Below are 26781 nucleotides of genomic sequence, written 5' to 3' on the forward strand. Positions count from 1 at the left end.
GTTTCCTGGACCGTAGTAACTGCACGTCTAAATGGACTACACCTGTTAGTACAGATTAAGAGTTTTGCATCCATGCATCAGCACTTGAACAGGCGACCTGCTGCCCAGGGGAAAATAAGCATTAATGTTGCTCTTGCGACATATGCTTGGAGTTACTAACCAATCTAAAAACATATTACATGTAATAACTATAGTTATTAACCTGGAAATGACGTAAATACTTATGCAATGTTGCTCAGTAATCTGTCCCCAGACCCAATGGAAATAGCCCCATTTTTAAGTAGAAACCCCCATTTTTATTACACATTCGTTGACAACAAGGCACTGTGCAAACTGGTGGGGCACCAAAACGCTGTGGGCTGTGTTTAAATGGAACGGACTTGGTCCCGTGACCCAACAGAACCTATCATTGACTGTAAATTGTATATTCGACTTAATGGAGACCATTTGCAGCAATTCGTGGATTACGTGTTTCTAAACAATGATGTCTTGTCACCAGGCATTGCGTTCTCGATTGTTTTGAGGAACATTCTGGAGAGTTGGAGCAAATGACCTGGCCACCCAGATCGCCCGACATGAGTGCCATCGATAATTTGTGGGACACAATCGAGAGGTCAGTTTGTGCCCATAATCCTGCTCTGGGAACACTTTAGAAATTATGGACTGCTGTAGAGACAGCATGGCTAGATATTTCTGCAGGAGACTTGAACGACTTGTTGAATCCATGAAACGTGAGCTGCTGCGCTACACCGTTCATAACGATAGCTGAAGGTATACCATGACTTTTGTAGCCTCAGCGTATTGCTTCGTGCTACGTCTGTCCCGCAGAAATAGGGTGAAAGTTAAATTAGAGAGATGCGAGCTCATAAATAGGCATACCGGCAATCGTTCTTCCCTAGGATTACACATGACTGGAACAGGAAAGGTGGTAAGTGACAGTGGTATGCTGTGGTTCACCATCACAAATTGTTTGCAGAGTATAGATGTAGATACAGTCGATCCTTAGGTCAGAATGAAATTTTTACTCTGCAGCAGAATGTGCGCTGATATGAAACTTACCTGACAGATTGTAACTGTGTGCTGGACCGGGACTCGAACTCGGGACCTTTGCCTTTTGCGGGCAAGTACTCTAATCTGCCAAGACAGTTTCGATCTTTAGGTCTTCTATCGTCTCTTAGAAACAATATCATCGACAAGTTTTTGTCCCCCCTTAACTTTAATTTCCTTTCCAAATTGTTCAATATGGAGTAATTGTTTATTGTAATTTTATGATGCACTTAGTACGCAGAGTACCCACGTGATCACAAAATGGGGGAAAGAGTGCAGAAAATCACAAGTATTGAGAATAAATATATTTGAAGGATCCCCTGGAGCCCTGTGTGAGCTGTTGGTGTCGCTATTGCCGCAGGTGGTGACGGTGTTCTTCGGCGCCAACGACCTGTGCTCTGCGCAGTGCTACAACCCGGCGCGCGCGGCCGCACCCCACCACATCCGCCGCCTGAGGGACGCGCTCGACTACTTGCACCAGCACATGCCTAGGGCTTTTGTCAACCTCATTCCAGCCCTAGGTAAGAAATTACCTCATTGCTGTCTCACACTACCTGTATAGGGCGCACTTAAAGTATGTTGTTATTTATTCATTTATTTACTAGGTAGGTATCGTGTATCGTTTCGCTAAGTATTCATTTCAGTCTTCCATTAAGCCATCTACTCTACCACCAACCCTCCAGTCCCTGGCCATGTCAACCTGCCTCTCCCTCTTTCCACCTGCTCTTGCCCCCTCAGTCCATCTTTCCCATCGGTCCATCTGCCCTCTTTAAGTCCACCTCCTCCCTCTCTCTCTTCCTAACCCCTCTATATCCTGCTCTCCACTCTTAGTATTCTCCCCCACTCACTCTGTCCTCCTCCTCCTCCTCCCTCCACTCTCGCTGTCCATCTACTCCTTTCTCCGTCCATCTCTTCCTCTCCCATGTCCATCTCCACTTACTCCCTTTCACATCTCCTCCTCTTCTCTTTCTCTATCTATTTCCTCTTGCTCTGTCCATCTCATCTTTCCTTCCTCTGTCTATCTTCCACTCTTTCCTTTGTACATCTCCTCCCTTTCCCTTTCTCTCATGTCCACCACCTTATCTCTCTGTCCATCTGCTTCTCCCCCCTATCTGCACTCATTTCCCCTCTCTGTTTGCCCATCTCCTCCTCCCCACTCCTCTTTTCACGGTATGACCTCCACTCAAGTGTGTTGCTGGCTCTTAACCCACAGTACTTATTTCGAGCTAGTAAGGAATATGTGCACCAAGTTTGGGTGAAATCGTTTCAGGGGTTTAGGAGAAGCTTTTTACCCATGGCTTTTCCCAAGTGCACACATGTCACATATTTTTCATACATATTTCACACATATTTGTAGTCCTGTTTCATTTGTATCTCTAGCAAGTGTCGACCTGCAGTTTCGTTTTCACTCTCCTGACATACGTGTCGTACAGTAATACAATTTTCCATGTACATCCAGTGGTATATGCTGATACCTTCTGCGAAATGTGTTGCGAATAGAATAAGTAAGAAAGAAGTAATAAAGTTAAAGGTTTTTCACGCAGCTCAATGCTTATGACTTCACATCTGCTGATCTATGTATCGTAGAATGATATAATTTTGCATGTAAATCCAGTGGTATATGTAGATACTGCATGCAAAATGAGTTATAAACAGAGTCAGAAATAAAAACGGAATAAAACATAATGATTGATGCTTACGTTTTACTGCAAGAACAGCGAAAGCGTAGTAAGCGATAAACCTTCTTCCTTTCGTTATCTTGTGGGGTGGTGTCATCGAGAAAGAGTTTCCGAAACGTTTGAAATTATGTGTAAGTTTGTTTTAAGTCACTAAGTACTCTCATTCTCAAATACTGGTTGAACGTATTCGGGGTAATTCGCGCGCCTTGAGTTACATAAACATTGAACTGGATTTTACATAAGGGTATTTGGATGACTCTATAAGGAATCCGGACGGAGGAAGGGAGGGGGGGGGGGTCACTGGTTGTTGCCTGAGAAAGTCAGAGGCTCCTAATCGGCTTTCTTCCTCCGCGCATAATGGCCGCTTTCCACGCGGTGCACGAGAGTTGTGTCTTTAGCACACGTGTTGATTGTAGGTGATTGTAACTCAGGTGTGTATATTGATTGTAACTCAGGTGTGTATATTGTGATCTCATGTTTGTGTTGTCTGACAGAAATAGAAGAGAGACGGTGAAACGCAGTGCACGCACATGGCCTACTCTCGCAGAACGCCAACGGTCCGCCGGGCATACGTCCCTATCGTCCGTCAGGCTTCCAATAACAGTGTCTCAATGTGTTCCATGAGATACGCATTGAGGAGAGGGAATGTAAACGAGGACTTGACCGTAACCTCCCCTCCCCTTTCCGTACAAATACTGGCAGTGAAATTTTCTTCCACCTCCAGCAATCAAATAGAGTACCTTCGCGTCGAACACAAGCTAGCAACTATTCCTTAGCTACTTCGGCTATGGATACGACCGAGAAATTATGTATTTCGGTCAGGCGGCAGTGTGTAGCACGGGTGAGAAGAAATGAAAATACTGAAGCAGATCAATGTGCACTGATGCTAACGACAGGATGAGATAGTCAGCTAGGTCAAAAGAGGACAGAAGAATATTGTTATTTAACCGCAATATAATGTCGACGGATTCCAGTATCTGCCATTCTCAATTATTCAAAAACAGCCTTAATCGCATTATTATTATAACGCCAACCGGTTTCAACCCGACGTAGGGGTCATCTTCTGGGCGTTTACACTGTGAAATCATAGATATCCGTCAGAAAGACTCCATTATACAACAGCTAAAATTACGTATATTTAAAATATGTTACCCATTGGTCCACTGATGGTGGTGTCACTCCTGTCTAAATAACGGCAGGAAACTATGCGAGACTAACCCTTCGTATGGGCTTAAATAGCGTGCTGAGATCACGTGAATAGACGGTAACACCCCCAGCGGCGATCAACGGCATTTAATACAGTTTATTATATGTAATTAGTAGTCACCTTGGTCTAACACAAATTTAAGTGATAGAGAAAGGAACCATTCCATTTAAAAAGAGTTACAATTATAGTGTTAATTATATAATAATAACAAATGTTCCGTAGTTACCTCGTAAATTCGTAAAAATATATTACATTATGTGACATAATATAAAGTAAATCAATTTGTGACACACAAAAACTCGTGTCGTCTTGTATTATGATATATCTATTCGTACATTTAAGTAGAAAACATTTGAGTCAATTTACTAAAACGGTTAATATGGAAAGACTACAAGGCCCTCTACTCCTTGTGGTGAGGACGCCGCTGAATGGATTATAAAGCGTATATCAGGACCCCCACATGAAACATGGACCTTGTCGTTGGTGGGGAGGCTTGCGTGCCTTAACGATACAGATGCCGAACCATAGGTGCAACCACAGCGGAGGGGTATCCGTTGAGAGGCTCGACAAACGTGTGGTTCCTGAAGAGGGGCAGCAGACTTTTCAGTAGTTGCAGGGGCAACAGTCTGGATGATTGACTGATCTGGCCTTCTAACACTAACTAAAATGGCCTTGCCGTTCTGGTACTGCGAACGGATGAAAGCAAGGGGAAACTACAGCCGTAATTTTTCCCGAGGGCATGCAGTTTTACTGTATGATTAAATGATGATGGATGGCGTCCTCTTGGATACAATATTCCGGAGGTAAAATAGTCCCCCATTCGGATCTCCGGGCGGGGACTACTCAAGAGGACGTCGTTATCAGGAGAAATAAAACTGGAGTTCTACGGATCGGAGCGTGGAATGTCAGATCCCTTAATCGGGCAGGTAGGTTAGAAAATCTAAAAAGGGAAATGGATAGGTTAAAGTCAGATATAGTGGGAATTAGCGAAGTTCGGTGGCAGGAGGAACAAGACTTTTGGTCAGGTGAATACAAGGTTATAAATACAAAATCAAATAGGGGTAATGCAGGAGTAGGTTTAATAATGAATAAAAAAAATAGGAGTACGGCTAAGCTACTACAAACAGCATAGTGAACGCATTGTTGTGGCTAAGATAGACTCGAAGCCCACGCCCACGACAGTAGTACAAGTTTATATGCCAACTAGCTCTGCAGATGATGAAGAAATTGATGAAATGTATGATGAGATAAAAGAAATTATTCATGTAGTGAAGGGAGATGAAAATTTAATAGTCATGGGTGACTGGAATTCGAGAGTAGGAAAAGGGAGAGAAGGAAACATAGTAGGTTGATATGGATTGGGGGAGAGAAATGAAAGAGGAAGCCGCCTGGTAGAATTTTGTGGAGAGAATAACTTAATCATAACTTGAACTTGGTTCAAGAATCATGAAAGAAGGTTGTATACATGGAAGAACCCTAGAGATACTAAAAGGTATCAGATAGATTATATAATGGTAAGACAGAGATTTAGGAACCAGGTTTTAAATGGTAAGACATTTCCAGGGGGCAGATGTGGACTCTGACCACATTCTATTGGTTAGGAACTGTAGATTAAAACTGAAGAATCTGCAAAAAGGTGGGAATTTAAGGAGATGGGACCTGGATAAACTGGCTAAACCAGAGGTTGTACAGAGTTTCAGGGAGAGCATAAGGGAACAATTGACAGGAATGGGGGAAAGAAATACAGTAGAAGAAGAATGGGTAGCTTTGAGGAATGAAGTAGTGAAGGCAGCGGAGGATCAAGTAGGTAAAAAGACGAGGGCTAGTAGAAATCCTTGGGTAACAGAAGAAATATTGAATTTAGTTGATGAAAGGATAAAATATAAAAATGCAGTAAATGATGCAGGCAAAAAGGAATACAAACGTCTCAAAAATGATATCCACAGGAGGTGCAAAATGGCTAAGCAGGCATGGCTAGAGAACAAATGTAAGGATGTAGAGGCTTATCTCACTAGGGATAAGATAGATACTGCCTACAGGAAAATTAAAGATACCTTTGGAGAAAGGAGAACCACTTGCATGAATATCAAGAGCTTGGATGAAAACCCAGTTCTAAGCAAAGAAGGGAAAGCAGAAAGGTGGAAGGAGTATATAGAGGGTCTATACAAGGACGGTGTACTTGAGGACAATATTATGGAAATGGAAGAGGATGTAGATGAAGATGAAATGGGAGATACGATACTGCGTGAAGAGTTTGACAGAGCACTGAAGGACCTAAGTCGAAACAAGGCCCGGAATAGACAAAATTCCATTAGAACTACTGACAGCCTTGGGACAGCCGGTCCTGACAAAACTCTACCATCTGGTGAGCAAGATGTATGAGACAGGCGAAATTCCCTCAGACTTCAAGAAGAATATAATAATTCCATTCCCAAAGAAAGCAGGTGTTGACAGATGTGAAAATTACCGAACTATCAGTTTAATAAGTCACAGCTGCAAACTACTAACGCGAATTCTTTACAGACGAATGGAAAAACTGATAGAAGCCAACCTCGGGGAAGATCAATTTGGATTCCGTATAAATGTTGGAACACGTGAGGCAATACTGACCTTACGACTTATCTTAGAAGAAGGATTAAGGAAAGACAAACCTACGTTTCTAGCATTTGAAGACTTAGAGAAAGCTTTTGACAGTGTTGACTGGAATACTCTCTTTCAAATTCTGAAGGTGGTAGGGGTAAAATACAGGGAGCGAAAGGCTATTTACAATTTTTACAGAAAGCAGATGGCAGTTATAAGAGTCGAGGGAATGAAAGGGAAGCAGTTGTTGGGAAGGGAGTAAGACGGGGTTGTAGCCTATCCCCGATGTTATTCAATATGTATATTGAGCAAGCAATAAAGGAAACAAACGAAAAGTTCGGAGTAGGTATTAAAATCCATGGAGAAGAAGTAAAAACTTTGAGGTTCGCCGATGACATTGTAATTCTGTCAGAGACAGCAAAGGACTTGGAAGAGCAGTTGAACGGAATGGACAGTGTCTTGAAAAGAGGGTATAAGATGAACATCAACAAAAGCAAAACGAGGATAATGTAATGTAGTCGAATTAAGTCGGGTGATGCTGAGGGAATTAGATTACAAAATGAGACACTTAAAGTAGTAAAGAAGTTTTGCTATTTGGGGAGCAAAATAACTGATGATGGTCGAAGTAGAGAGGATATAAAATGTAGACTGTCAATGGGAAGGAAAGCGTTTCTGCAGACGAAAAATTTGTTAACATCGAGAATAGATTTAAATGCCAGGAAGTTGTTTCTGAAAGTATTTGTATGGAGTGTAGCCATGTTTGGAAGTGAAACGTGGACGATAAATAGTTTAGACAAGAAGAGAATAGAAGCTTTCGAAATGTGGTGCTACAGAAGAATGCTGAAGATTAGATGGGTAGATCACATAACTAATAACGAGGTATTGAATAGGATTGGGGAGAAGAGGAGTTTGTGGCACAACTTGACTAGCAGAGGGGATCGGTTGGTAGGACATGTTCTGAGGCATTAAGGGATCACAAATTTAGCATTAGAGGGCAGCGTGGAGAGTAAAAATCGTAGAGGGAGACCAAGAGATGAATACACTAAGCAGATTCAGAAGGATGTAGGTTGCAGTAGGTACTGGGAGATGAAGAAGCTTGTGCAGTATAGAGTAGCATGGAGAGCTGCATCAAACCAGTCTCAGGACTGAAGACCGCAACAACAACAACAACATCAGGAGCCCTCTAGTCTGCGTAGCGAGGACACCGTCGTCATGGTAGCAGCTGGTGTGTTCGTATGGTGTTATCTTTGCCCTGGCCACGGCGTCCGTTGCCGTGGTAGCGGTATGTCATGGCTCTTCATCCGCAGAGAACTTGTCACTTATTTGAGGTTATAGAAATATCGACAATCAAGGATAACCTAAAAAATCTAAAGATAGGATAAAAGTGTACGACACGTTTTAGTACCCATTAAAGGAATTTAAGTGTTAAAATAATAAAGGGATCATTGTGTAAAAATAATATTTTCGAATAGCTCGAAATTTTTTTTATCGTGATTATTTGTTCATTCAGCTTCGCAGTTGACTTCTAGTATGGGCCACTGACTTCTAGTATCAGCCGCACGCAGTTGACGTCAATACGTATATGGGCTTGAAGATGACGTTGTTACAACGTTGAAACTAGTTGCCAATATAAAATCGACACCTTAAATACAGCTGGAGGAATTTCTTCATTTTTAATATAAATGAATATTATTTCTCACAACTTGCTTCTATTCATAATCGACAATTTATCAACAATCGAAGGAATTTACAAAGAAATAGTTCATATCACAAGACAAGAATACGATCCAGGGATTGGAGAAGCAAGAATACGAATTCCAGATGATGTCCTGGACACCAAATCCATTCGATGTCCGTCCTATGGACACGTATGATGTAATTTGTATCAGTGTTGACAATTACTGAGATCTTAATTCCTAAATTATTGGCGGGAAAGTAACTTCTTCGTTGCTCGAGATGTGCGGTGATTATAGTAAATTTACAGTAAACCTGAAACAAATTATGTATAGAAGAATTGAATAACTGGTAGAAACCGACGCCATAGAAGATAAATTTGGGTTCCGGAGGAATGTAGGAACATGGGAGGTAATGCTGACCCTCATAGTTACCTTAGAAGATAAGTCAAGCATCGGTGCTTGGAGCAACGATCCGGATGAATCGAATCATATCCCCGCTATGGAACCTGCTAAGCAAATCTCTATTTGTAGCAAAATATGGTGTCCCATTTGTTGGAGTCTCTGGTGTTTCGCCATTCATCAAAGTAAAATTCCTTTCTTGTTTCAGATGCGTCAGTTAGTGTGCGGGTGAAGCGCACGTTCATGTGCCGCATGATGCACCTGTTCTTCTGCCAGTGTGCGCACTTCGGACGCGCCCGCGACAAGATAGGCGCCATATCGCAGCTGGCGCAGGCCTACCAACGCGCCGAGGAGGAACTGGTCAGTGACGGGGGCGATTCCACACTTCCATCATAGCGTTCGGTCACAATATTCTTCAGTTCTCCTTCCTTGTCTCTACCATTGACTCCGTCTAGTGTGGAGTTCGTTTTGTCAGGATTTAGCAAATTTTATTTTGTCGATTACCTTCGTGGCCGGATGACCTTCCCGAAGTCACATTCGTCAATTTAAGCTAAGGCAGTGAAGTCGTTGGCGCCATTGTATCTGTCAATCGTTTAAACTTTGTTCTGTGTGTGGTCGTATTTGAACTGTCTGTGTGTTGTACTCCGTGAGGCGGAATTTGGAGACAAGCCCTGCATTTGCCTAACCTAGCGCGAAAAAACGCCTAAAAACCACACTCAGGCTGGCTACTGTTACCAGTCCACGGCCAGATCGTACACTCACATTATTGTTACCTTATATCCATAGAAAATTCATGAGCTCTGTCGCCAACCCAAACAGTCAATTGGAAATGATTTCTCAGATTTTCATTTATTACAAATGCACTCATTTGATCTGTAAAGATCAGTAAGACAACATTGAAATACATCCAGTATGTAATCAGCACATAATAATAATAATGATAATAGTAACTGTTGAATGTGAGGTCCATCAGTTATGCAAAACACCGTCTTTTCTCAGTACCCAAACATGTTTCGGTACCACCGTGCCATCATCAGTGGGTTTTCGTTTTTATTTATTCTGCAATGTGAACATTTTTGTTAAATGATTATAAATTTATGTGCATTTTTAGTTTAAACAACAGATCGTTTCTCTTTGTAAATGCCTTTACATTTGGCGTGTATGAATTTTCTGGATCACTTGTGTGTTAAGTACTACAGGTAGCTTGTCATCTGCAACGAAACGATGTTGATGAGAAAGTCTTTTACTGGGAGTTAACCTATCTTCTAAAATGTAATTTAGTATGTCGCGATGTTTTCAAGCCTATATTCGTTTTTGCTTAAGTTTTCGTGTGGCAAGCACTTCCATTCTTCGCATCATGCTGCGGTGTTGTGGTGCACACGTAACTATAAAAAGCATTTTCCACAAATAACGTAGTTAAACACTTTTCACCTCACCAAAACACAGTGTGATTGTTGTTTGTTGTGTGTCCCGGCCCAGTCAGTGTTCATTTGTTCACCAAAGAGTTCGGCGCCAAATTTGAATTTTGTTTGCATTTTATCTTTGTGTACAAGTACAAGTAAAAACAGCACAAACAGATAAAGTTAACACACATTCACACACACACACACACACACACACACACACACACACACACAAGATATTCCTTGAGGGCACAGATACTACCAAGCGGTACGTGAAGGTTTTGGCATATGATTTCGGCAATATGTGGTTGATGCAAGACGGAGCTCGACCCCATCGAAGGAGGTGAATGTTTGATGTCCTGGAGGACACTTTGGGGGCCGTATTCTGGCTCTGGGGTACCCAGAGGCCACTTGAATGGGCCTCGATCGGCCGCCATATTCTACGGCCCTGAACATATGCGTCTCCTTTTTGTTGGGTTATATTATAGACAAGGTGTACGCCAATAAGCCCATAACCATTGCTGAGCTGGAAACAGCCATTCAGGAGTTCATCGACAGCATCGATTTTCCGACCCTTCAGCGAGTCATGCAGAATTTCGCTATCGTCTGCGCCGCACCATCGCCAATGATGGCAGGCATATAGAATATGTTACAACCTAAATCCGAATATCTGAAGGGACTTTTACAGGTTGAATAAAGTGTGTACACGCCGTAATTTGTAACTAATTTTCGTTTTTTTCCATACAGTTCAATAATCGTCGCCCTGTATGTCACATGCAGCTGAAGTTTCAGTTATCTCTGGATAAGGAAAAGCGTGGGGTTATCCACATGCGTACTAAAAGAAATACGTCATATTTCGATTACATGATAAATCACACAAAAGTAAACGCTGCCAATTCAACTAAACGCGTAGGAAGTACAATTACGAGCAACTTAAATTAGAACGCTCACATGTTGTAGATAAGTCGAACCAAAGACTGTTTTATTGGCAGAAAGCTTAGGAGATGTACCAAGTGTATTAAAGAGAGGCTTGTCCGTCCTTTTCTGTAGTGTTGCTGTGCTGTATGGTATGGTATGGTATGCAGACAGCATTGACAAAGACGGGCAGCTCGTTTTATATTATCATGAAATAGGGGGTAACGTATGTGATCTAGGAGTCGCTTTAGCAATCTTTAAAATAAAGAATTTTTTCACGAAATTTCAGTCGCCAACTTTCTCTCTGAATACAAAAACATTTTACTGTCGCCACCTACATCTGGAGAAATGACGATCGTAATAAAATGAGAGAAACCAGAGCTCGTGCGTAAAAAGATTTCAGTTTTCATTTTTCATATATTCTGTTAGAGAGTGGAATGGTAGAGAAATAGTCGGAAGGTGGTTTCTAAGAACACTGTGCCAGGAACTTAGTTGTAGAGTCGTAGTAGATGTTGATGAAGCAACTCAGTGATGATTATATTCTGTAGATCCGCCACATCGCAACGTTGACTGATACGTCTCACCATCTATTCCTAGTTGTTCCAGACCCTTTGTAGGCGTTTAAGATTAATTTAGCGCACCAGTCAGGGTGTGATAGGGTGCGTGAGTAAACGTCAACTTGCAGCTCTGTGAATACTTCTGTTTTTTCTCAAAACATTGTAGTGTCCACAACTAGGTGACAAAAGTCCTGAGATAGATATGTACAGATAATGGTACAAAAGACCTAAAACGGCAGGGCATTAATGGAACTGTCAATTAGAAAAGGTTTCCGACTTGATTACAACCGTACGACGGAAATTAACAGACTTTGAACGCAGAATGGCAGCTGGAGCTAGACATATGGGACATTACATTCCGGAAATCATTATTGAGATCCACAGTGTCAAGACTATGCAGAGAATACCGAATTTCTGGCATTACCCATCACCTTGGATAATGCAGTGGCCGACGGTTTCACTTAACGACCGAGAGCAGCAGCGTATGAATAGAGGTGGCAGTGCTAACAGACAGGCAACACTGCCTGAAATAACGGCAAAAACAATGTGGGATGTACGACGAACGCATCCGTTAGGACAGTGCTGCGAAATTTTGCGTTAATGGGCTATGGCAGTAGACGACCTAAGCGAGAGCCTTTTCTAACAGCACGGCATCGCCTGCAATGCCTCTCCTGGACTCGAATCATATCGGTTGGACCCTATACGACTAGAAAACCGTTATCTGGTCAGATAACACCCCGTTTCAGTTGGTAAGAGTTGATGGTGGACTTGGAGATAATGAAGACCCAACGAAGCCATGGATCCAAGTTGCCAACAAGGCACTGTGCAAGCTGGTGGTGGCTCGAAAATGGTGAAGGCTGTTTTTACATGACATGCACTAGGTCCTCTGGTCACACTGAACGGATCGTTGACTGCAAATTGGTATGTTCGGCTACTTGCAGAGCGTTTGCAGCCACTCATGGACTTCCTGTTTGCATTTCGTTTGATGAGGATTCTGATCGATTTGAAGGAATGATTTAGCTACCCAGATCGCTCGACCTGAATCCCATCGAACATTTATTGGACATAATCGACAGATCAGTTCGTACACTAAATCCTGCACCGGAAACACTTTCGCAGTTATGGGCAGCTTAAGAGGTAGCGTGGCTCGATATTTCTGCACGGAACTTTCAATGATGCAGGAGACTTCCAACGACTTGTAGATTCCATGGCATGTCGAGTTGCCACACTATGACGGACAAACGGAGGTCCCGCACGATAGTAGATGGTATCCCTTAACTTTTGTCACCTCAGCGGCTTTAAAATCTGTAATAAAGTCACCAACCATTTTAAAATAAACTACCTGCTTCATGTTCACGGTTAACTGATTGAGTGGGCCCTTTTCTTGGTACAAGAAAAACCCGCATAACATCACAGAATCATCTCCAGTCGCAACTATTCTTTCCACAGACTGGAGGGCAAATAACTCATCGGGTAGTCAGTGCTTTCCATGCATTATATCATTCGAAAGACGTGGAAATGTACGCTGCTAAGCCAAAAAATTTTGATCGAAGCCAACCGCGACGTTATATGCCGCCTGTCGACGTTGCGGGCACGTGACGAGGTAGCAAAAGTTGAAAGTTATTTGCTCTACTCGATCGTTCGTTCGTTCATGAGCATTAAAATGTTTGCCTGCTTTTTACTCAAAACTGAATGTACTGTCCTCTGTTATAAAAAGTTTGAACTGTAATTACTACTGCGAACAGCATGTCTCAGTGCACATTTTTGCATAAAGACAGAGCTAACTGCCGTTCACGGTGCAGAAAATTAAATAAAACTCTTACTCAAAAACCATAACCAAAATCGAACTGTGTGTTGTCCAAAAAAAAAACTGAAACACTGAAATTACGTAGCAAAATAATGAAACACACACTGTTCACTGGCCCATTATAAACTTGAATTACAAAGAAAATGCTTAGCATTTGCGAAATGGAAACGTGAGAAGAGAGACGAAAGAACAAACAAAAAAATGAAAAAGAAACTGACGCGAAAAATTACAGCGTAATCAGTAGCAACAGGACAGCATGAAGAAATTGCGCTAGCTAATATATGGTAAAGTAAAACTAAAGTACATGGAGAAAAATCGGGAAGATTTTCTCATGCTAAAAAATCTTGAAATGAAAACGCTAATTCATTCATTACAATGACAATGGTGTATTTTAAACTCTTATCTCACAAGAACATAAAACTCACAGAAAACCAAGCACTGTACTTTCTTTACGAAAGCCTCATAAGGCAACGTTTTTACGAGTATGCAGATTGAATTGAGCTGAAATGAACTAAGCTGAGGTGGGAAGGTGGACTGTTCTGTTTCAAGAATTGCTAACATTATCAGTACACAGCAGCAAAAATTATTACCTTAAAAACATACCCCTAATGGAAATTCATTCTCTCTGTTCCATAAATGCTGAGCCTGTAAATCCTTCCACCAGATTAATAATTGCTAACAATTCCGTTCAGGAAAATCCTTGTCCAATATGTATTACATTAACAGTTCTGCCACCTTACTTCATGTCCAACACTGGACTACTCATCGCTCTACAAATGAGCCAAAGACACACAAGTTCAAAGATACAACTGTCACTGCCGTAAGTCGACTATTCCACAGATGTCACATGCGACTGCTTTCCTCTCGTAACATGAAATTTCCACTCATCCTGAGACTATACGCAAAGAAATGTCCTGTCCACTTATATATGTCCACCTTTTCCAAGTAAGTAAGCGGAGCAGACACGGATGGGAGATCACCCTAGCGAACATCTAGGCTGCAAATAAGGAAATCCGTTGAGATAGGCGACTTGGACAAAGGGAAGATTATTGTTACGGAGAGACTGTGAACGGGTATCTCGAAAACGATGAATCTGATCGAATGTTCACTTGCTACGGTCGTGAGCATCTACGGAAAGAGGACGAAGGACAGTGAAACTACCACTAGGCGCTAAACGAACGTCAACGACCCTTCAGAGAACATAGAATTCGGAGGTTTGACTGCTCTGTAAAATAGGATAGATGGTGGTCTGTGGCATCTTTGCAGAGAGAGCAGAATGCTGGTGCACGCACAAATGTTTAGGAGCACACAGGTCACAGCACATGGTTGAACATGGAGTTCCGCAGCAAACCACTCCTACGTCTTCACATGTTGGCCGAACGGACATCGTCAAATAGGATTCCAGTGGCCACGGGACCATCAGGATTCGACCGTCGATCAGTGGAAACGAGTCAGCCTCAGGATGCGACCGTCGATCAGTGGAAACGAGTCAGCCCTTCGGGTGAGTCACATTTTTGCTACACTAGGTCTCTAGTCGTTCCCATAAACGCCGTCATCGAGGTGAACGGTAGTTCGAAACGTGCAGCGAGCCACATACGCGGGCTGGCGGGAGCAGTATTATGTCATGAGAGAAGTCTCCTGCTCTTGCGTGGGACCTGTGGTAATAATCGAAGACACGCTGACAGCTGCGGACCACCTGCATTCCTTCATGCTTGATGTCTTCCCCGACGGTGATGTGATCCTTCACCGTGTGTCGGAGCCAGAATTGTGATACAGGGTTTTGAGGAGCATTATACTGAACTCACGTTGATGTCTCGGTGACCAAATTCGCCTTATATAAATCCTATGGAACCCATCTGGATCACTATTGGGCGCCATCAGCTCGTACGCGTATCAGCGGCCTGGTGTTTACGCGGAATAGATGACTTGTGAGAAGACATCTAATGCCACATACCTCCACAAACTGTCGGATCCCTGATTCGCAGAATCATTGATGCATTTCGGACAAACAGGCGATTAACTAGATGGTTGTAATGCGTTGGCTCATTAGTGTATGTGCTGTTGTTAACAACAGCCTTTTACAGTGTAGGCGACTCCAGTTGTTCATAGAAAGGATTTCCCTTCGCATTGTTTACTCGGAAAATGGTTCACTATTCACTAAGCAGTGATTCCTGTCGGATTTGAAGCGTATTGTCATTGTGAAGGCGGAAACTCGTTTTCGGCCTCTGTCACTTATTGTTCAAATGTTCAAATGTGTGTGAGATCTTATGGGACTTAACTGCTAAGGTCATCAGTCCCTAAGCTTACACACTGCTTAACCTAAATCATCCTAAGGACAAACACACACACCCATGCCCGAGGAAGGACTCGAACCTCCGCCGGGACCAGCCACACAGTCCAGGCCTGCAGCGCCTTAGACACCTCGGCTATGTCACTTATTACAGCAATTGTTCTTATACATTGTTAATGATTGCTATTAGTATTCCATTCCACTCAAAAACAAAGATTCGAAAGCAAAGTTCACCTCTTTCCATTAATATATGAATCATCAAAGCCAGCCCATGCCACATAACGAAAAGAACCATGAAAATCGACTGGGCCCACGACACACAGAGTGAATCCTTCCTGATTAATAAACGATTTCCTTTCCGTCAGAGTTTACGTAAAACGATACTGAAATCATCACTCCTGAGGATTCCACGCTGCTCCTAACGACGGAGTTTGATCGTCATAGAGGATCCCAACCAATTTAGTTGGTCACGGAGCAGCAACTGATTGTTGCATCTCTCCTCGTCCGCGACCTGTAAGTTCTCTCCAAATCGAAACTGCATCACGGCGAGCGAGGTAGCTCAGTGATTCGCACAGTGGACTAGCATCCGGATGGACGACGGTTCAAACCCGCGTTCTGCCATCTTTTCTGCGTACGGAGAGCGACAAACTTAAGTGGAGGCGAACTGACCAACCACAAGGACGCTTTTCTCCGTTGTTTCCAGTAAGCAGAAGATAGCAGAGAAACACTTCAAATTTTCCACTCCTTTCAGCGGCTGAAATTTTGTAGATGGTGTCCATCAGTTTGTTTCGAAAAGGCCAACCGGACGCGCAGCCATACGTGGCAATACAGTGTCGTGACACTCTGTCGTCACCGGAACGAGCTTCGAAAATAACGTTCACTTTTCTTCCCAGGTTGAACTGACAGCATTTTCAATGCCCTACGACATATCTTAGAAGAAAGATTAATAAAAGGCAAACCTACGTTTCTAGCATTTGTAGACTTAGAGAAAGTTTTGACAACGTTAACTGGAATACTCTCTTTCAAATTCTGAAGGTGACAGGGCTAAAATACAAGGAGCGAAAGGCTATTTACAATTTGTACAGAAACCAGATGGCAGTTATAAGAGTCGAGGGGCATGAAAGGGAAGCATTGGTTGGGAAAGGAGTGAGACAGGGTTGTAGCCTCTCCCCGATGTTATTCAATCTGTATATTGAGCAAGCAGTAAAGGAAACAAAAGAAAAATTCGGAGTAGGTATTAAAATTCATGGAGAAGTAGTAAAAACTTTGAGGTTCACCGATGACATTGTAATTCTGTCAGAGACAGCAAAGGACTTGGAAGAGCAGTTGAACGGAGTGGACAGTGTCTTCAAAAGAGGATATAAGATGAACATCAACAAAAGCAAAACGAGGATAATGGAATGTAGTCAAATTAAATCGGGTGATGCTGAGGGGATTAGATTAGGAAATGAGACACTTAAGGGAGTAAAGGAGTTTTGCTATTTAGGGAGTAAAATAACTGATGATGGTCGAAGTAGAGAGGATATAAAATGTAGACTGGCAATGGCAAGGAAATCGTTTCTGAAGAAGAGAAATTTGTTAACATCGAGTATAGATTTAAGTGTCAGGAAGCCGTTTCGGAAAGTATTTGTATGGAGTGTAGCCATGTATGGAAGTGAAACATGGACGATAACCAGTTTGGACAAGAAGAGAATAGAAGCTTTCGAAATGTGGTGCTACAGAAGAATGCTGAAGATAAGGTGGGTAGATCACGTAACTAATGAGGATGTATTGAATAGGATTGGGGAGAAGAGAAGTTTGTGGCACAACTTGACTAGAAGAAGGGATCGGTTGGTAGGACATGTTTTGAGGCATCAAGGGATCACAAATTTAGCATTGGAGGGCAGCGTGGAGGGTAAAAATCGTAGAGGGAGACCAAGAGATGAATACACTAAGCAGATTCAGAAGGATGTAGGTTGCAGTAGGTACTGGGAGATGAAGAAGCTTGCACAGGATAGAGTAGCTTGGAGAGCTGCATCAAACCAGTCTCAGGACTGAAGACCACAACAACAACAACGCGAGGAATGATGTCAGTCCATGGACGTGTTAAATATCTTACATGAGAACATTCAATTTACAGAAATGGTTCAAATGGCTCTGAGCACTATAGGACTTAACATCTGAGGACATCAGTCCCGTAGACTTAGAACTACTTAAACCTAACGAACCTAAGGACATTACACACATCCATGCCCGAGGCAGGATTCTAACCTGCGACCGTAGCGGTTCCAGATTGAAGCGGCTAGAACCGCTCGGCCACAGCGGCTGTCTTTCAATTTACAGTTCAGCACAATGAGGAGGGGGGTGCGCACGTTCACGTTACTGTGTCTGGAACTTAAGATTACTTACATGGTACTAAAACCGAATTCGATATTTACAGAATGCAACTACCACTGATATAGTGATTCATAGCTCCTTCAACCACCCTATCAAGTACAAAATGCCAGCTTTCAGGTTGTTTTCATTTTCCTCCATAGTGTCCCGTTGTGAAAGGAAGCGTTTGGTAGAGAGTTTCGAATCATACACTACACAGCCTTCAAAAATGGCTATGACAGTGAGTTCGTCAATGGTGTTAGACAGGGTGTTTTCGGATAGACATGAAGAAAACCCAACTCAAGGGACAGCACCTTTATCAATGTCGATAGTTGGAAGGGCGCTGGTATCACGTATCGTAAAGTATCATATTTCCGCAATATTTCCGAAAACATCGGCAAACAGTTGAGGTCTAAAAATATTCAACCGGCTCTCTTCATTCCCAGTACCGTTGGCACAAAGTATAGGCACAGAGAACATGCCAATTGTTCCACATATAATGCAACTGGGGTGTACTGCATCACTTCCAATTATTGCCCATGGAGTACGTCGGAGAAACAGGGGGGGAGCCTTAGCACCAAGTTTAAAGAACATCTTAGACTTTCTAGCTCAGAACCTGCCTTGAGTACCCACTTTCGTGAACAGAGGCATTCAGTCACCGTTCTCACTACTAACTTAAGAATTTTGCAGAAAAAAAGGGCCAGACACAAGCATACTGGAAGTTGTCGAAATTATCAGAGCCATTAGTCGGTTCCCACACCAAACCCTGAATGGACAAACGAAATTGAGACACTGTAGCATTTTGGCAAAGTTCGACTGCCTAAGTTATTTGTCGTAATACTCTGTACTTTCTTTGGCTAGTTCCCTTTTGTTCCTCCTTTGCCTCTCCATTTTCCTGCCCCTCCTCCTCCCCATTTCACCTGCGCACCTCCTACGCGTCCTCCTTATTGTCTCAGTTTCCCCACGTCTTCCTTTCAAGTATGTTTTAACATTTATGTAAGTTTTCGTAAGTTTCATGTACTTTTAATAAGTATCCAAATCCACTACGATCTAGGATCCTTTTAACTGTCAAAGTATAGAATTTTTTAAACATTTTTACGAAATAATACTTTTTAGAATTTTAAGGTTCTTAAAGTTTTAGGGTTTATTCAGTGGACGATGCCGGCATATCTGCTTCGTTGCTTTATATAATACTCCTCTTTTACGTCATTACACGTACTAACTTAAGCATAGCTTACGGGCATTATTAAAGAAAAACTATGTCAACTGCCGTTGTCATATTGTTATTCCACAGATTGTTTTTAAAGAAAAAGCTTTTGTCCTTTTTCATCCCAGTATTCTTTGTTCTCATTCACCATCCATGTATCCCAAAAAAGACCACCAATCATTCGGTCGAGACCGCGCATCCTCAGCGCATGCGCGAGCAACCCTCAGGCAAGCTGTTTACGTCGGTATGACACAGAACGCGGTCGCGTCCCCTGTCCACGATTCCGTACAGATCGAAGAAGCGATAAGTGAGGTTTCCAGGTTCTCCTTTTTCGTCAGTAGCTTTTTTCTTGATTGGTTTGGTCCAGGTTGAACATCCCTCCATTTTGTGGCAACCGCTTCTTGGGTTTCCATACTGGCCCAATATTATGTCTTAATAGTTTTCATTTATTTTCATCTTACCAGTTCATCACTAAGGCATGATTTGAATAGCACCCGTTCACTGTATTGTAATCCGACTATTTTATTCTGCGACATATCGCCTTTTCGCAGTGTTTTGTTCTGACGGACAACGAATGTTGGATACAAAGTTCCGAGCTTTTTCGCTGTGATGTTTTAGTTATGCGAGTACTTACATTTTGATATTCTCATGCAAAAGTTCTTATTATTTTTGAAAAAAATTATAATTTTTTTAAAAATCTTAGAATAATTTACTATGTCAGTGTATATCTCAGGGTTGTTATTTCTTCTGGCTTTATTGTTATAGAGATGTTCACCTGAAGGTGTGGCTCTTTTAGTTCCACGAAACCGGTAGTGATCCAATAATAAAGGCATAATTACAACTGAAGCGGTTTTTTACTACGCAAGTTATCTCCTGAAGCTTGTCGAAGGTACATCACGTGCGCCGCAAAAGAGAGTCACCAATGTTGAAAAAGATATGGCAGAATTATAGGGCAATACTGTTACACCTTAGCCTTCATTTTGCAGAACATTTTTATCACGTTATCTTAATTGTTGAACTTTTCTGGGGTTGTCTCTTGTTCTTTCGTCTGCCTGTTCAAAGCTTGCTCTGGTTTTTCTGCTTCATGGTTATTGTTTTGGTTGCTATCACAAGTGATCTGATGTTATCTTTGGTCCTCACACATCCGCGGTCATACCGAAGGATGTTTAGCTAAGTGGTGAAACTCCCTGACACACATACTTTCTCATGTGCACTATCTTCAGCAAAACTCATTCGCTGTCTTGTAAGGCTGCACCATGTCCCTGGGACATTTTCATTATGAACGTCAAGCATAAATATCTGTTTAACACGAAAGACAGAATTTAGGAGTAATGTAGAGGAGGATAAAAGTGCGGAGGATCAAAAAATTCTACGTGGGGATATCGAGTACCCGTAACTTTTGCATTGGCTGCAGTCTTCTCACTTAAGATATCATATTTTCGTGTGTGGAAACGACGTTAGTGATACCGGTTTCCCATGCTTTCTAAGTGACTAGTTCGCCTAGTCAATTCCATCATTGTACAAACGAGTTTATTCTCCGTCCCTAAAGACGTCGACCTCGACGTTGATGGAGCATTAAACTTTGACCTGCATTCCCTCTCTCTTTCTAATTGTTATTTTATTAATGCATTGTTTCTGCAGTTGAAATACATATTTTCGCTGAAGATTCTTAGAGAGACTAAACATAATTCTAAAGAATCTCCGCCAAAGACACTATTAACGGCAACAGTTTATAAAAAACCGACATACAGTTGAACAGAAATGTCATGGGCGGGTCAATTCTCTGCGAATGCAGAGAACGTAGCAATTCGCCACTCCAGTGAAGTATGTGATTTGGTTCGATAAAATCAGAAACAAAAACTTTAGACTGACGACGGACCTACATATCACACCTACCTCCATCAGCGAGTATAAGCCACTGGTGAAAGGTGGTTTATTGCATCACCCAGTTCAGGTCTCACTCTTTTTTCTGCCTAAATGCGGCTCACCTGCTACCACTCATTTCTCAACTTCGCCGTTGCGAAGAGAATCAGCTTGATTTCTCAACTTTTGTACTGTACATGCAGTTAGGTTTCGTTTAGGTCAAGAGTCTAATCTTTATTTAGAATTTTCTTCCAATTTTTTCCTGAAGCTCATGTACTTTATGATACAAAAATTTGAGATATTTCGTACTAATTACCCTGTGATGCGGTACCTGCGCTACTCAATTTGAATAATTCTAGGATACATTGATTCAGATATGAAACATCCATTGACATATCTGTAGCTATGGAAACTTGTCTGGATTTCTTGATAACCTTGAAATTTTTTCCAAAATCTTCAGGTTCGATAATTTACTGATAATATAGTTAAGATGCTGGAGCATTGCTAAGACCCCACCTGTTGTTAACAGTATAAAGACCGTAATACAAGCTCTTTGAATTCTACTTCTGCTTATGTTTCAGAGTCAACACTGATATGCATTTACTCGTCGCTTCAGCTTTTAAGTGACCACAGAGACCAGCACTAATTATTATTACTTTATACAATAAATACCTGAAACTTAACGTTGTGTATTATGTTAACTAACGTTTCTTCAATACAGACTTTATCTCAAACGTAACAATAGCTCAGAAATTGTGACAAATTTTCACTCAAGTATTGAACACTGTATTTTCAAAATGTTCCTACATCTATTTCGATCTTATAGTCTCTTCTTCTGCTCCACGGTTTCTCACTATCAACTGAACAGTTTGCAACCACATCATAGTCATAGGTCATCCTCTTTTCCGTCTTTCTTCAGTTTTCTATTCCAGTGTAAGCTTTTGTATTCTTGTTTCCTCCATTACTCTTACATGTTCGTACCACTGCTATTTTCTTCTGTTCAGCACAACACACATTCCTTCTTTCACTTCCATTCTCTTTAACACTTGGTTGTTCCTTACATTTACTTTTCTTGTCATTTTTTCTAATCTTCAAAGTCCATCTCTAATGTTCTGGTTACATGTTTCTGACTGATTGTCTACGTATCTGTTCCATACAAGACTGTACATTCTAATATCGACTTGAGTATGACACTTTTCGTTCCTTTCGTCACATTCCCGCTCCGTAAGGTTACGTTAAGTACCCCAACGACCCTCTAACCGTTACTAATTAATTTCAACATTTGATTTTCCTTCCTTTTTTAAACTAGATTTTATCTAACTAAAATTGTTGATGCTTTTGATTTTGTTATTAACTAATTGCAGTCCGCTTAGATCAGTGATACCAAACCTTTATCAGATCATTGTCCATGAGTTCAGTTATATGTTAGCTAATGCCCTGGTCTCCTCCCCTCCCGCACCAACACTAGCACCTACCCGAACATTAGAATGTAAAAGACTTCTCTTTGATGAGACATAAATGATAGTTACTTTTGTTTGATATTTTATTGAACCAATAATTAATGAGTAAATGGGGTGATGGTATTGCTTATTTCTTAGAACCTTTTTATTGGTTTGTTCGTCTTCAGTATCGGACAGTGCTTGAGCAATATGCTTACCTTCCTGTTGGAAGAGTATTTCAACTCTTACTGCCACAGTTATACCATAAATGTATTCTGCTGGAATAATGTGTGCATTCAAGTTCTCGATACCGGGAAATCTACCTCCAAATAGAAGAGTTTCCTGTACCTGGAGGGTAGTGTATCTAGGAACACATAGTATTTCCTAGTCGGTGTTCCAGTCTAATGATAGATTTTAGTACCACATAAAGGAACACTCCCTAGTGACCGCTATAAGCAATTTTTGGCACTTTCCACAGTTTTTGTTGTAGTGAGACGTGAGATTGTGTTCCGTGCAGCGTTTGTAAATAGTACTACTTCTACATATTTAAATAATGTATAATACATTAAAGTTATTTTGAAGACATTACTAATTCCTCAGTTACAGTACTTTATAGTGAGGAAAATTCTGTATATTTTTAAAACTAACTACATAACGTGTGAACGGTTAAGCCAAACTTTGTCAGTACTGCTCCATCTTGTGCCTTGAAACAGAGGGTCTCTTCACCATGGAACACGTGTTGTTTGCTAATAAATGACTGTACTGAAAATGGAAATATGTTTAATTGCCAACAAGTTCTACTTCGAAATTGTTTTAGCTTGTAACTGGTTTTTGATAATACTACTTATTAATTTAATTTGACTTACTGATTATGGGCATGCAGCAGAGTAATAATTTAACGCATACTCTATTAAGTAGAGTATTGACAAGATTTTCTTGATTCCAACACTTTTAAATTTGAGCAGAATATTTGTTCCTAGTTACATGGCCATATTGTACCCTGGATCAGTTTTCATGTCTGGAAAAACGTTACTATCCCGGAAATTTTTTTATAGTTTCAGAAAGAAATCGCAGCACACACAGAGTGAGTGCTTTAATTTCCAAATGAAGTAAGAAAATATATTTAAATTCTATTACAGGGCTGGTTAGAGGCTAAATTTTGAAACGAGTTCCATATTTGAACATTTTCCCCTACTCAAAAGTATAATACGCTGGTACAGTAGAAACTGCGCTCCATTGAGACGGTAACCGATCAATGACTTGTCTATCGGCGATACTTTCATGAAGCTTTCATGAAGCTGAAACACGCGGCCCACATTCTTTTAGATTTTCGGTCTACTAATTTATGAGAGTTAAATTTTTGGATAACTTTGTCGCCGGCCCGAGTGGCCGAGCAGTTCTAGGCGCTGCATTCTGGAACTGCGCGACCGCTACGGTCGCAGGTTCGAATCCTGCCTCAGGCATGGATGTGTGTGATGTCCTTAGGTTAGTTAGGTTTAAGTAGTTCTAAGTTCTAGGGGACTGATGACCTCCGAAGTTAAGTCCCATAGTACTCAGAGCCATTTGAACCATTTGATAACTTTGTCGTTAAACAATTGTTCGACATTAATGATGTTTCTTATTCACAAAGCGCCTGTCAGGAAATATATACTTCAAGATGTTACACGTTTTGGCAGCATAGAAGCAGTGTTGAGGATGCGATCAATCTCAGCGCGAATATTCTCCACTTCGTTTAAATTTCTTGGGCCTTGTCTTTCCTATGGATTGTGTCTAAAATTGGAGGCCACAGGGCCGTAGACCGGCTGAAAAGAGTAAACGCAGCGGTTTGCATGTCGCAAGTTACAGGTAGAAGAGGTCCACTGGCCCAACCCAGGTGTTATGAGTACATGACTTGGAGAGGTGCGTTAGCAAAACAGAATCACTGAGCTGCATATGAATAACCACCAGTTCACTCACAAGGCATTCAAGTGTGGCAGCTCTCCTGGTCAATGGGGCTGTCACACCTCCGGCAACACGCAGCAGCAGATGGGGCACCAGTGTTCCAGTCCACGGTAGGTCGTTGGTTCGACCCTCTGAGGCCAACGCAGGGTCCACAGCCATCCAGCAGTGGGCCACGTCATGGATCGCTACTGCGGGCAGTCTTGTTGGCTCCCAACACATGCTGGAGGCATCCCGAGGCAAGGGCCACAGATTTGGCTGTCGGATCACAGGTGCTATTTGTCGCCGTGATCCTAACCACAATGGCGAAGAACCACGCAGCGGGCTACCCTGTGGCTTCCCATGGATGGCGCTGAGACATTCGGGACGGAGGCCACTGAGTCGGCTGTCAGCGCAGCCTGAGGTCATCACACCTCTGTAGCTGTACAAGGCCGACACACTGCAGTGCACTGCACAGGTCACTGAGGTAGCCATTTCGCGTCAAGCCATTTCACAGACAGTGAAGTGGTGTCCTCAGCATGGCGGGACCCAGTGATGCAGACCGAGAGGAAAGGGGGCACTGTAGCTGGAAATAATAAATCATTTGGGAAACTTGGGCGAGTTTTAATAAGGCGCATCCTGACAGCCCATCCTTGTCCAACATTCCTCTACAATGGTTAGAGTTGGAACTGTATGTGGCAGGTAGACCAGTTACCATATTGCATTAGTGTTGTTATTATTACTGGTAGTGATCATAGTGGGACGTGAGCTGTGTCAGATTTTGAGTGATCATTGTGAAGAACACGGAGGTGTTTTGTGCTCATCATCAACACGTTTCAGAGTTTGAAAGAGGTGTCATTGTGGGTCTCACATGGCTGGCTGGTCGAATCGTGAAATATCGAGATATGTGGGGCATTCAGACTGCATGGGTACGTGAAGATAGGCATACTCCTCATCAAGATTCCAGTCAACAAAATTGTACCAGCCCAAGGGAGGATCGCAGTGCCGTGCACCCCTTCACATCTGCACCTGCCATTCGAGGACAAGTAATGGACTCCCTGCAATATTCTGTGCCATCCCGCACCACTGGTCATAAACCAGCAGCAGCCGAACTAGGGAATTAAGTCCCATCCGCAGGCTGTGTTCGATGTAGTGCAGTGACAGGGAAGCATGGATTGCTGGTGAATGGCGTCACATTGTTTTAGGGAATAAACCGTGGTTCTGCACAGTTCTGGCTGGCCACAATTGGCGAGAATGTGGGGAGATGTCCAACTCTTCCAGTCATTTGTGGCGGCGCAGTGGTGTTACTCCTGGAGGCATGTTGTAGCAGCCATCGGGTTATGAGTTCAGGTCACAGATGGGAGTTACTGAGGGAATGCAAACGTCACAAACGTACGTCAAGGACATCCTGCGTCCTCATGTCTTATCTCTCATGCGATAGTATCGTCGAGCCATGTATTAATAGGACATTGCGCGTCCCGCCATTGAACATGCCTGACTGGTGTGGAGGTAAACCCATGGCCACTAGGATTCGTACCTCTGTCGCCGATGGCACAGCTCAGACGTTAACTCCATCTCTGTGCCAATATACAGGATATCAAGGACTAGTTACAAAAGTTATGAACCAAATTGCCTCAGAAGAGGATAGAGGGGATTTATGACACCGTTCCAAGCCAGAGGAGGTGGAGTGTCATACAGACAGGTGGGCTCATATTACCAAGATCTCTTTAAATTTGACTGGATTTTTTAATAACTGAAATAATCTCAGATGCCGTCTCAAAACGTGATGTAACTTTTCATTTTCCTTCACTCCTCCCGGGTGCTTCGCACTTCTTATCTGGCAGCGTGTATCGTGATAGAATGAAGTCTTTCACGAGCAGATGATATTGATGCTGATAAACCTTTAGGGGTATAAGGTCGTGGTCCACGAAACTCTTCTGTTCCTAACGTGACCTCCAGAACGGCGCTGATCTTCAGAAGCGTTGCCCCAGCATTGAGGCTTGCCGACTCAAGACCCAATGAAACAGCAACGCATCTGAAGATATCCAGCACAGTTCTGGACGAAATGTTAGAAGAGTTTCGTGTACCATGACCTTAGGCCTCGACAGGTTTAACAGCAGCTCTGTGTGTATTGTATTCAGCGACTTAGCTGACGATTGTTCGTTCGAGGTGGCTACCTGAAAGGAACTGTCTTCCGCCTACTCTGCGGCCGGTTACATCGCCGTCTCCTTGCTCCTCCGGCGCCATACGAGCGCTGCCACCGGTCACATTGTGTAATTACCGCCGTTTGTGGCGGCAACGCTAAACCTACTATAGCCATGGTCTGAAAGTCCATCTTTAGTAAAAATATAAGGAAAATAGACGAATAAAGTAAAAAGTCTTAATTATTGCCTGTACTTGAAAACACATGCTGACGCAGAAATATTTATTTACGTCCATTGTC

At 42.3% G+C, this 26781-nt stretch overlaps 1 protein-coding gene across 1 annotated transcript in view; it reads left to right on the forward strand.

Annotated features, from left to right (window-relative positions):
- LOC126458959 (phospholipase B1, membrane-associated-like) overlaps positions 1–26781 on the forward strand; it is a 279558-nt gene that overhangs the window by 145049 nt on the left and 107728 nt on the right. The window contains exons 5-6 of the mRNA XM_050095828.1: positions 1409–1568; positions 8797–8948. Coding sequence (XP_049951785.1) covers positions 1409–1568; positions 8797–8948 — 312 coding nt within the window. The remainder of the gene's footprint in view (positions 1–1408; positions 1569–8796; positions 8949–26781) is intronic.

The sequence above is a fragment of the Schistocerca serialis genome, chromosome 1, assembly GCF_023864345.2.
Source record: "Schistocerca serialis cubense isolate TAMUIC-IGC-003099 chromosome 1, iqSchSeri2.2, whole genome shotgun sequence".
Taxonomy (NCBI): Eukaryota; Metazoa; Arthropoda; class Insecta; order Orthoptera; family Acrididae; genus Schistocerca; species Schistocerca serialis.